General features: G+C 45.3%; 1 protein-coding gene across 5 annotated transcripts in view; it reads left to right on the top strand.

The window, feature by feature from the left end:
* The window catches only part of LOC117367981 (CDK5 regulatory subunit-associated protein 2-like), a 372,935-nt gene that overhangs the window by 257,952 nt on the left and 102,076 nt on the right, over positions 1-12,907 (top strand). For all 5 annotated transcript variants that reach the window (XM_033961149.1, XM_033961147.1, XM_033961146.1 and 2 more), the window contains one exon: positions 2,840-2,961. In XM_033961149.1, coding sequence (XP_033817040.1) covers positions 2,840-2,961 — 122 coding nt within the window. The remainder of the gene's footprint in view (positions 1-2,839; positions 2,962-12,907) is intronic.

Here is a 12,907-nt window from a genome sequence, read left to right as displayed (position 1 = left end):
CTTACAATCTGCTGCTCTTGCTGCTGGGTCCTGCCTACTTTCTGTTTCCGCGAAGGCAGGACCCGGCAACACTTCTCTACATCGCTCCTTAGTTTTTATCAAGGGGTGCAGTGAGGGGTCATCGGCTGTGGTTACCACAGCCAGCACTTTACTGGCGCAGGCAGCAGCAGCAGGAGGACAATGGTGGCCTTATGTAATCAATGAGGCGAGCCCAGCGGTGGCGCTGCAGTGCCGGCTGGAGGTGTGCGAGAGTGTGGCAACCGCCCTGGAGCCGCTGCACTTCAACAAACTGGACTTTTGCGAGACCGGCGTGCTCAATCGCTTCTACAACGCAGGTGCACGGGAAGCGCGAGAGTGGGGTTAGAAAATGGCCAGAATGAGAAGGTATCAGGCACCGTGGGATTGTTGGGGGTGTATATGGGGTTTTTATTACTTATAACCAGCTGAATTTCAAAATAAACGTGTGAGCAGAGTGGCTGTACTGCTATAAATAATTTGTTTGAAAAGTGCACTAACGAATTGCCATCTTAATGGAAATTCTTGCAAGCCCCCTTGTTTGTACTAGTGCTCTGCTGTTTTCTTGGTAGTTATTTCAGCTGGGGGGGGGGCAGCTCAGAAGAGCCAAACTGAGCAGTCTTTTACCTCTCCTTTACTGTCACTCATTGTCATTTTCAGAGCCCCCACTCCCTTTTTCCTGCTCCTCCTTTTCACAGCTGGGCCTTCCTCCCACAAAACAACAAACGGTGAGTGAGAGAAGTGTCACCACCACATTGTCCTGTCCAGAAGGCTGAGCCAATCTTCCATGTCTACTTTCAAAGGCTGTTCAGAAAAATCTAAAGTTGGAAAAACTGAATTGAAGTTTTCCCCATGAATTTGATTGTACTTGATCAGAAAATAATTTTTTTTAAAAAAATTTGAAAGCCCTTCCTGGGGTCCCTCAAAGTCACTGATTACAAAGCTCCATTTTTCTTAAAATTTGCTATTATTTTTGATTAATGAAGCAATTTTCTTGGTATTATAGCTATAACTGTTTAGATTGCTGTGGCTGCCAATGCTGCTGGAGGGAGGTTTGTTGGTCATCTCACGGTGGGGTTCGCATGGAAGGGAGAGATAGGAGGGTCAGCGGAGTGGGGGGGGGGAGAAGTGGGCTGCTCTGGTTGCTCCAAGGCCTAGCGTCATTAACTTCTTTGGGCAGTGTTTACAATTCGCTGCTGTTGCCAGCTTCAGGCCTTCCTCTCTGCTGGGTCCTGCCTAATTCCTGTTTCCATGAAGATAGAATCCAACAGAGAAGGCCCGAAGCCGGCAACAGCAACGAATTGTGAATGCTGCTGCTGCCCGAAGAAGTTCATGACCGGGGATGGGGTGACAGAAGGAGGAAAGGGAGCAGAGGGTGGTGAGAATTGCTGCACACAACTGGAGGGAGAAGGAAGATAGGGAGGATGGGAAAGGAAGGAATGAAAGGAGATGCCAGGGTATGGAGGGGGAGGGAAGATGGAAGAAAAGGAGAGAGATGCCAGGGAATCAGGGAAGGGAAGGAGAAAGAGATGCCAGACCAAGGGGTGGGAAGGAAAAAAAGGAGACGAGAGATGCCAGAGGAGGTGGTGACAGAGAGAGAAAAATGGAGAGGTGGCAGAGCTGAAATCAATCATGTACAAAGGAGAGACGGGGCACAGGGCAGACAGTTTATGGAAGGAGCATAGAAAGAGGGAAAATACCATATGGAACAGGGAGAGGGCGGACAGTGGATGGAAAGGGCTGATGCTGCATGGAAGACAGAGAGAAGACAGATGCTGGCTAGAAAGAAGAGAGTGAAACAAGATGATTAAAGCAGAAATGACAAAAGATGTTTTGTTGCTTTAGAATAAAATAGTATTGTAGTTATATTGATAAAGCTTTTAGAAACAGAAAATAAGATAATCTTTTTACTGGACTTATTTTAATACATTTTTTACTAACTTTTAGAGACCAAAACCCTCTCAGGTTAGAACAATAATATAACAGCAGTATACTATATTGACCTGAAGAAGGAGGCTATGGCCTCTGAAAGTTAATTGAAAAATTGATTAGCCCAATAAAATGGTATATTCTTATCTTCAATTTATGTTTTATTTTTATTTGTTAATTTGTAAAGTGGTGATTGTTATGTATCAGTTTTTTCAGATTTACATTTACTGTCTTTATATTTTGCACAGTATTAGGGGACAAGTGTAACTGTTTCTGTGGTGTTGCATTATATGCAGAGTCTGGTTTCTTGGTGGTTCAGTTTAACTTTTGTCTACATATTTTTATTTTTAGTTTGTGATTATTCCATATTGGGCGAGGGTGTATCTGTGTTTTGTGTGTATGAAAAGGACATGGTTTTCTGTTAGCATCGACTGTACAGGATCTGGTTTGTTTAGTTTTACAGTGCGTGTGTTGGTGTTCTAGTGCTCACTGCAGTGTTTAAGATGCTGCCTTGTCCTAGGTGTACCCTTGTTATGTGACTCATGGATTATTACTAAAAATAACTTTTTTTATATAGAGGATAGGGTTGTTAAAAATTATTAGCACTGGCTGTCATATACTAGGTACGTTACTGGATTTAATGACCCTATTCTAACCACCAAATTTCGCCGCCCCACCTGGCTACTTTTTCATGCCACCCGGCTGAAAAAAATTCTGGGGAGAACACTGCACTGGTCTGACCCAGCAGCGGTATTTCTTATGTTCTTATGGGTCTGGGGTGGAACTTGGGCAGGGTACTCATCTGTTATTTGTTAGGCTTAGGGGGTACTTGGCTCAAAGAAGTTGAGAAATTCTGTTCTAAACTAAGCTATCCTTGTTCTAACAATTTTTACAGACTTCAGAGTGAAATGAATTTGCAGGAGCATTATCTTTGTGAAGAAAAGCAAGTTCAGCAGTCACTACAGATTGAAAAGAACCTGTGCAAAAGGCTGACTGAAGCAGGCAGAAGAAAGAAGGGTATGAACTAATGCTCTGTAATGATTGCATTTTTCTTTATTTGGTTGTTGATACTTTAATTTTAAAGTGCACTGCAGCAGCAGTTCTAGCAATTGGGAAATTCAGTTGCTCATAATTGGCACCTAATAGTGTCTATCGCAGGGGTAGGCAATTCCGGTCCTCGAGAGCCGGAACCAGGTCAGGTTTTCAGGATCTCCACAATGAATATGTATGAGATGGATTTGCATGCACTGCCTCCTTGAGATGCAAATCTATCTCATGCATATTTTTTGTGGATATCCTGAAAACCTGACCTGGCTCCGGCTCTCGAGGACCGAAATTGCCTACCCCAGTCTATCAGTTCACTAACCAGCACAGCTACACCTTTACAAACAGCACAGCTACAATCTTCATGCAGGATATAATCTTCAGAAGCCTTGTGGTGACCAGATTCACACGAGCCATTCTGTTCGTGATTCACCTAACTTTTCATAGGCTTCAAATATTGTTTGGTTAAATACTCATGAAACACATATTTTTGAAAAAATCTTTCACTATAATCCATATCCAAAAAGGTACTTAGCTTGAGAAAGTGTATCTCTTATTATCCCAGGACAAGCAGGCAGCATATTCTTGACTGATGGGTGACGGCACCGACGGAGCCCCGGTACGGACAATTTTAGAGTGATTGCACTCTAAGAACTTAGAAAGTTCTGGTAGGCCGCACCGCGCACGCGCGAGTGCCTTCCCGCCCGACAGAGGCGCGCGGTCCCCAGTTTCTTAGTTTCCGCGGAGCTAAGAAGACGCGTTTTTCAACGGCTGTTGAAATTTTTCTAACTTGCCTTCCCGCTCGCGTAAACCTTTTTGGCTCTATTGCCTTTTTTCTTTTCTTTAACTTTTGTAAAAAAAAAAAAAAAAACTTTAATTTTTTTACGTCATTTTTGGTTTTTCCCCGGCGGGGCCTTCTGCCACCATCGAGGCCTCGGCCTTCGATTTGGCTGAAGCCGTTTTTACTTTCATGCCCCCTCAGCCAGGGTTTAAAAAGTGCCAGCGGTGTGCTCGGCCTATATCTCTCACGGACCCACACAACTGGTGCCCAGTGTTCCCTCTAAGCGGGCGGGTGTTGTGAGCAAACTTTTTTCACTGTGAGCTAAAAATATCGGGCGCCAGCAAGTTATGAGCCAAATAAATATGTTGCTTTCTACCACAGAACTTCCTTACGTTTGTATGGAATCTATCCCCTTTCAACTTTAGAGAGTGCCCTCTCGTTCTCCCTGCCTTAGCTACTAAGTCTATTCCCTTCAGTACCTTGAATGTTTCTATCATGTCCCCTCTCAATCTCCTCTGCTCAAGGGAGAAGAGGCCCAGTTTCTCTAATCTTTCGCTGTACGGCAACTCCTCCAGCCCCTTAACCATTTTAGTTGCTCTTCTCTGGATCCTTTCGAGTAGTACCGTGTCCTTCTTAAAGTACCAGTGCTGGACGCAGTACTCCAGGTGAGGGCGTACCATGGCCCGGTACAGCAGCATGATAACCTTCTCTGTCTCTTCAGTCCAGCATCTGCCCCTTCCATTCACTGTCTGTCTTTCCCTGCCATCTCTCCTCCTGCCCCCCCCCCCCACCCCCCAATTTGGTCTAGCATCCATCATCTTCCTTCTGTTCCCCTCATGGTCTGGCATCTCTATCCTTCCCTCCCCCCTGTGGTTTTTAGCATATCTCTCTTCTCATTTCCTCCACTCAGATCTGATCATTCTCTGCTCTCTCTTCCCTTTTCTTCTCTGGTCTTCCTTCTCTATTTTCTGCCTCCATCTAAATTAAATTCTTTCTTACTATTTAGTCCCGTTTCCCTCTTTTCACTGTGTCTACACACAGCTTGTCACCCCTTTCCCTCACCCCTCCATTATCTTACTATTTTCTTCCCCCTTTATTTATCTCCTCCTTCCATCCAGTATGTGTTCTTTCCCCACTTCCATTCAGCATCTGCTCTCCCTTCTCAACTGACATCCATCTGCCTTCTGCTCTCTCTCCCTTCTTCTCACTTCCATCATCTGTCCCCTTCTCTCTCTCTCTCATCTCCTCCCTTCCATCATCTGCCCCTTCTCTCTCTCTCTCTCTCCCCCCCCCAACTTCCATCATCTGCCCCCCTTCCCCTCACCTTTGTGGGTCACTTTCTTTCCCCTGAGGGTGGCTCATGTCACAGGGGAAGCTTTGGCCGAGCAGAACCGCTTGATTGACAGTGGAACTTACTTGATTGATGTCGATGCTGGGGCCCGTTGCCGTTTGAAGGAAAAAAAAAAAGGTGGAAAAAAGGAACCTGTAAAGGCGAGAGGAAGGGACAGCTGCTTTTTGCCCTCCTTCAGCGGCCCAAGAGTTCAGACCAGCAGCGGCAGCTCTGTATGCTTTTAACTTCGGCACAGAGCTGCCCCTAATCAATAGTTTAGCGCGGTTTCATGAGGCAGCCTCGGGGCCTTTGATAGCCGGCCCGCTTCGATGATGCGATGTGGGCCGGCCTAGCAAAGGCCCCGAGGCTGCCTTATGAAACCGCGCTAAACTATTGATTAGGGGCAGCTCTGTGCCGAAGTTAAAAGCATACACAGCTGCCGCTGCTGGTCTGGAGGTGCGGAGACAAGGCAGGAGGCAAACGCGGTGGAAGGCAGGAGTCCCGGCGAAGGCAGGAGTCCCGGCACAGCGACTGCAACAGGAAGTTGCAAGTCAGCTGACGCCGGCCTTTCGTTGTGGCGGGGACCGAATCCTTCGCGGACCGGCAAGATTTTGTTTGCGGACCGGCGGTTGAAGAACTGTGCTCTACACTGTGTGCGCTGTGACGAGAAACTTGTGCGCTGCGAGGTAATATTTTGTGCGTCAGCGCACCCCAGCGCAGCTTAGCGGGAACACTGCTGGTGCCTACAGTGTTTGGGTCCTGAGCATCAGGCCTCCACCTGCACCCGCTGTGCCACACTTAAAAAACGAACATTGAAAAATCGCCAAATACAACAGCGATTACTGTTCGGTGCCGAGATGTCCGACCCCGTTCCATCAAGATCGGTTAGCCAACGCCCCGTGCCTAGGGGATGAGCTCTTTGGGGAATCCATGGACTCGACCACTCAAAAGCTCTCTACTCATGAGACACGCTGGGATACCCTGCTTAAAAATAAGAAAAAGCCTCCTCCAGCAAGGCCTTTTAGGCAGCAATCGGCCTATCAACGCCGCTTCACAGCTCGCCCATTACCAGCAGCTGCTCAGCAACCCAGGCGTCAACGGCAGCAACAACGTCAGCCTCCCAGACAACAACAACAGCAGCAACCTGTGAAGCCACCTCCACAGCAGAAGACACAGCCCTTTTGACTTAATTCTCCAAAGTATAGCCAGTACTCCTATATCTGTTCTCCTGCCTCAACCTATAGGAGGTCGTCTTTCTCTGTTCCTCAGCCGATGGGAACTTATTACTTCGGACCAATGGGTCCTCAACATCATCCGCCACGGCTACTCTCTCAACTTTAAGACTCTTCCGCCCCAAAACCTGCCAAAAGAGTCTGCTTTGAACAGTCCTCAATCTGCCCTCCTTATTCAAGAAGTTCAATCCCTCCTCCTTCTGAACGCTATAGAAGAAGTTCCTCTAGATCAAAAGGGGCAGGGATTCTACTCCCGTTATTTTCTAGTTCCCAAAAAAACGGGAGATCTCAGACCAATTCTAGATCTTCGCGATCTCAACAAACATCTGGTAAAGGAAAAATTCAAGATGCTTTCTCTAGCCATTCTTTATCCTCTTCTCAATCAAGACGACTGGCTATGCTCCCTCGATCTCAAAGAGGCATACACTCACATACCGATCAATATAACCTCCAGACGGTATCTACGCTTCATGATCAATCATTGTCATTACCAATACAAGGTGCTGCCCTTCGGTCTTGCCTCCTCTCCAAGGGTGTTCACCAAATGTCTTATTGTGGTAGCTGCATTTCTACGCTCTCACCACCTTCAGGTATTCCCTTACCTGGACGACTGGTTAATCAAGGCCACATCCACTCAAGCAGTACTCCTGGCCACCAACCAAACCATCCTGTTTCTACAAATACTGGGATTCGAGATCAATCTACCCAAGTCTCATCTCATCCCCACTCAAAGACTTCAATTCATTGGAGCGATACTGGACACACTCCTCATGAGAGCATTCCTGCCATCCATCCGTCTTCAGACTCTTCAGTCTCTATGCCAGCAGATGCTTCCACAACATTCCATCTCGGCCAAGCAAATGATGATACTCTTGGGTCACATGGCATCCACAGTCCATGTCACACCCCTTGCACGTCTTCACCTGCGCACTCCTCAATGGACCCTTGCTACTCAGTGGTCCCAAGCGACGGATCCTTGCTCACGACACATATCTGTGACATCATCTCTTCGTCACTCTCTACAATGGTGGTTGGTATCCTCAAATCTATCCAGAGGTCTTCTGTTCCATCTACCTCCTCATCAACTAGTCATCACCACCAACGCCTCTCCTTATGCATGGGGAGCTCATTTGAACGAGTTCCAAACTCAAGGTCTTTGGACAGCCCAGGAAAAGAAGCATCACATCAATTTCCTGGAACTCAGAGCGATGTTTTATGCCCTCAAGGCCTTCCAACATCTTCTCTTTCCTCAAGTCCTCCTGCTGTGCACAGACAATCAAGTTGCGATGTACTACATCAACAAGCAAGGGGGGACGGTCTCTCGCCTCTTGTGCCAGGAAGCCCAGAAGATCTGGACTTGGGCCATAAATCACCATCTATTCCTGAAAGCTATCTACATTCAGGGAGAACAGAATTCCTTAGCGGACAAGCTCAGCAGAATTCTCCAGCCTCACGAGTGGACACTCGATCCTTTCACTCTACAGTCTATCTTCGCTCAATGGGGCACTCCTCAGATAGACCTCTTTGCAGCTCCTCACAATCACCAGCTGCCCCTATTCTGCTCCAGACTCTACTCTCCTCACCGTCTGGCAGCGGATGCATTTCTCCTCGACTGGTCAAATCTGTTCCTGTACGCTTTCCCTCCTCTGCCTCTCATGTTGAGAACTTTGTTCAAGCTCAAGAGGGAACGAGCCACCATGATTCTGATTGCTCCGAGGTGGCCCAGGCAACATTGGTTCTCCCTTCTACTTCAACTCAGTTCCAGGGAACCTTTTCTTCTTCCTCTGTTTCCTTCTCTGCTTACACAGCATCAGGAGACCCTTCTACATCCCAACCTCCAGTCTCTGCACCTGACAGCTTGGTATCTCTCGGGCTGACCTCTCATGATACTCTTTTGTCTTAGCCTGTTCGGTCCATTCTAGATGCCTCCAGGAAACCAGCCACTCTGCAATGTTACCATCAGAAGTGGACACGATTTTCTTCCTGGTGTCTTCTTCATCATCTTGATCCCACTTCCCTGGCAGTGGAGACATTGTTGGATTATTTGCTTTCTTTGTCTGACTCTGGCCTTAAGTCTTCTTCCATCAGAGTCCACCTCAGTGCCATTGCTGCTTTTCATGAGCCGGTCCATGGAAAACTTCTCTCAGCTCATCCCCTGGTGTCCAGGTTCATGCGGGGTCTTTTCAATGTGAAACCACCTCTTAAAGCCCCTCCTGTTATCTGGGATCTCAATCTGGTTCTTTCCGCCTTAATGAAGCCTCCATTTGAACCTTTGGCTACCACTCCTTTCAAGTTTCTCACTTGGAAGGTACTTTTCCTTATTGCTCTTACCTCTGCCAGGAGGGTCAGTGAGCTACATGCACTAGTTGCAGATCCACCTTTTACGGTCTTTCATCATGACAAGGTGGTTCTGCGTACACATCCAAAGTTTCTCCCTAAGGTTGTCTCTGAATTCCATCTCAACCAATCCATTGTTCTGCCTGTCTTCTTTCCGAAACCTCATTCTCATTCTGGGGAACAGGCTCTGCATACTTTGGATTGTAAGAGGGCTCTAGCTTTCTATCTAGAGCGTACGAAACCCCACAGATCAGTTCCCCAACTCTTTCTGTCCTTTGATCCGAATAAATTGGGACGTCCTGTTTCTAAACGTACGTTGTCTAATTGGCTGGCAGCGTGCATTTCATTCTGTTATGCTCAGACCGGACTGACACTGGAAGGTTCTGTCACGGCCCATAGAGTCCGAGCAATGGCAGCATCTGTAGCTTTCCTCCGTTCCACTCCTATTGAGGAAATCTGCAAGGCTGCTACTTGGTCCTCAGTTCATACTTTTACATCTCATTATTGTCTGGATGCATTCTCCAGACGGGATGGACACTTCGGCCAGTCTGTTTTGCAAAATTTATTTTCCTAATGGCCAACCTTCCCTCCATCCCTCTTTTTGTTAGCTTGGAGGTCACCCATCAGTCAAGAATATGCTGCCTGCTTGTCCTGGGATAAAGCACAGTTACTTACCGTAACAGGTGTTATCCAGGGACAGCAGGCAGATATTCTTGCATCTCTCCCACCTCCCCGGGTTGGCTTCTTAGCTGGCTTATCCTAACTGGGGACCGCGCGCCTCTGTCGGGCGGGAAGGCACTCGCGCGTGCGCGGTGCGGCCTACCAGAACTTTCTAAGTTCTTAGAGTGCAATCACTCTAAAATTGTCTGTACCGGGGCTCCGTCGGTGCCGTCACCCATCAGTCAAGAATATCTGCCTGCTGTCCCTGGATAACACCTGTTACGGTAAGTAACTGTGCTTTAGAGACTTGGGCGAGATAGCCTGACATGGACCATGTTTTGTTCACGCTGTATCAAATGCTGGTCCCAACATTCTGAAAAGCGCCCTAAATCTCTTATCTGTATGCTGCAGAGTGTTGGGATCAGGCTTTGATACAACATGAGCAAAACCATGTCAGGCTATCTGTCCCGTCTCTAATAAGAGAGACTTTCTAAGTACCTCTTTGAATATGGATTATTGTGAAAGATTTTTCATAAATATGCGTTTCATGAGTAGTTAACCCAAACAATGTTTTTGTAACCACTGAGGCTTCTGAAGATATCCCGCATGACGATTGTAGCTATGCTGTGTTTGTAAAGGTGTAGTTGTGCTGTTCATAATTACATATTGAGCGTTGAGCACATGTACAAGGTTTGAACATAAGAATTGCCGCTGCTGGGTCAGGCCGGTGGTCCATCCTGCCCAGCAATCCGCTCACGCGGCGGTCCTCAGGTCAAAGACCAGTGCCTCAACCAAGAAAAATTATTTGACCTGAACAACTTAATATCAGTTCAGTAAGGCACTGTCAGATGCCAATTCTAGATTTTTTTTAAACTTAATTAGGCATTTCCCTTGCAGTCACATACCCTCAATACACTTCAGTCCTACTGTTATGTTGACTTTATTTTATTTTTTTTAATTTTTCAGAATGGCTTACTACTGTAAAGTAAACTGTTTCAACAAGAATATCTATCCCAGCATGTGTTAATGTTTTCCTTTCTTATTTCTAGTTTGCTCTTTTTTTGTCTTTTTAGATTCATATTTTGATGTTGTTATATCATACCCTCTTCAGGAACCCTTGCAGCATTATCCATTGATACCATAATTTTTTTTACTCATTGACAGACTTTAAAGCAGTCTCCTCTTTCTTTGTTGTTTTTTTTAATTTTGCATCAATGACTTTTTGGCAATTTAAAAAACACCAGTGGCCTAAAGTGCCTGGACTTTTGTCATCCATGTGCACAAGCATTTTGTCAGGTTTGTTAGTGGCCCCCACAATATATGGTTGGTGGGGTCACTTGAGAGGCGCCCTGACAAACGCCCGGTCCCAGGTTCAGTTCCCTCACTGAAGACTCACCAGGAAGTAGAATCAAAGAGGTGATTGCATAAAGAATATATTATAGAAATAGTCTTACAGAAAAGTAGAATTCATAGGCATTACAATAATTAAGCATTACAATTAAGTAGAGAGCAAAGCAGTTTCCCTGCCTTACAGAGTCCAGAAGGAAGTGTGAAGTTTCAGGGAAAGGCAGAGAGAGAGAGAAAAGGGGGATGGGGGTAATGCTTCGTGTTCCATAGATAAAGAGAAAGATGGACAGAGAAAGAGAGAGCTCAAGAGATAGAAGAGAGGACCAGAGTGCCAAGAGCCAAGAAATAGATAGATAGATGTGTTTTGCAGAGAGGAGGCTTTTATAGCTTGGAATATTATTCTGTGTATAGAAACTATTGTATGTCCCAGTATCTTTCTGTTTAGAATTTGTAAACTGTTTGAAACAATGGTTAATTTAATTGATAAAGGAGGGTGTGATACTTGCAGGCATGGAAGATGGGATTAGTCTCTGGCTTCTTTGTCCCATTCAAGCAGCCTATCTTCTTGATCTGTGCACCTGGACCCATTGTCCTAAGCACCCTCTTAAACAGACATTAACACCTTTTAGCTAGTCATGATTCAATCAGGGCTACTTGAAACATATCAGGGATACTTAAAACATATCAATCAGGGCTACTTAAAACCGTCTCCCTGCCCTCAGGGTCTATCTGCATTCCCATGCCAGAGTCAGATTGATATAATTTCCCATAGGCCTTCGCTGACATAAGTAATGGCAACTAAAAATGCTGAATGGTAGTAATAGCTAGGCTGACATATTTCATCAAGAATAATCAGGTAACAATCTTCAAACCCACAGATCTATTTTGCACTGAAATAGAAGCCAAGCTGGCATCAAGACCATCAAAGCATAAGAACCACAGAAATATGCAGCCTACTGAAGGCAAGAATGTGCCATAGCATGTGTCAGCTCTGTTGGTACCAGACCCTGTTATAAGGCCCAGAGAACACTCAACCACAGAGGATATCCAACACTGAAAACTATGGAATTAGCTGTAGTGGTCATTACTGCTCAAATTATTCCCCTGTTTCTTTTGCCACTAATAAATGCTTCTGGCAGTGGCAGTTTGCTCCCTTCCTTTATTTCTGGAACAATCTCTCATCCCCGCTCAGAAATTCAAGCTCCTTCCAATCCTTCCGCAAACACTTGAAAACTTGGCTCTTTTCAAAAATCTAATCACCTCCCGTTCTCCAGTATCCTGTCCCTCTCTATCTCCTTAGTCCCTCTCCTATATCCCCTCGTTGTAGTTCCTTTCCTCTTAACTCTGTAAACCGTACCGAGCTCTGCGCTTGCGGAGATGGCGCGGTATACAAACCTAAGGTTTAGTTTAGTTTAGTTCATACTGTTAATCTCCTTTTGACATAGGTCCAAAGCTTTCTGGGTGACAGTCCTCCACACCATTTACTACCTCTTTTTAAGCAAGATAAGGTTTCTGACAGAAGTAGAAGAGACTCAATAGATCACACTCAACAGCTGCATTTTTGGTGAACTTCAGGTTGAATACCACTGAACTAGGAGACACTTAGATTAGTTTATACAAAATTTTATATTCTGCATTATCTAAATATCTGTGCAGATTCCAGCGTTCCTGTGGTAGTTTCAACTGTCTTCAACTTCTAACTCCCATTCACTATAAAATTACCTAAATCTTTAAATTCTTTATATGTCCTGTCAAAAATTCAAAACAAAACTGCAGAAAGTTTCCAAGTTTATTGTAAATTTGATAAAACGCTTATCAAAATGCTAAGCGTGTGTACCGGACCTGACAAGGCCCCTTGTTTCGAAAAACATTTCTTCCTCAGGGGTCCCGGATATATGGTATGTTAGAGTTTCAAAAAACCAAATTGGATAAAAATAAACAAAATTTCAAACGTAACAATCGTGAAAAACTCCTGCACTAAGCGCTGCACTAAGAAACATTGTTTATTTTCATCCAATTTGTTTTTTTGAAACTCTATGTACCATACATCCGGGACCCATGAGGAAGAAATGTTTTTCGAAACATGAGCCGTGTCGGGTCCTGTACACATGAGAACAAGGACCAGTTTTTGGATACATTTGATTTATTTATGTTATATATGTTTTTATGACTTTTATTAATATAAATTCCTGCACCTTGTACATTTTTCTGCAGTTTGGTTTTGGTTTTTTT

Source organism: Geotrypetes seraphini, chromosome 10 (assembly GCF_902459505.1).
Source record: "Geotrypetes seraphini chromosome 10, aGeoSer1.1, whole genome shotgun sequence".
Taxonomy (NCBI): Eukaryota; Metazoa; Chordata; class Amphibia; order Gymnophiona; family Dermophiidae; genus Geotrypetes; species Geotrypetes seraphini.
Note: the sequence above shows the minus strand (reverse complement) of the source record. Positions and strands in the feature narration are given on the sequence as shown.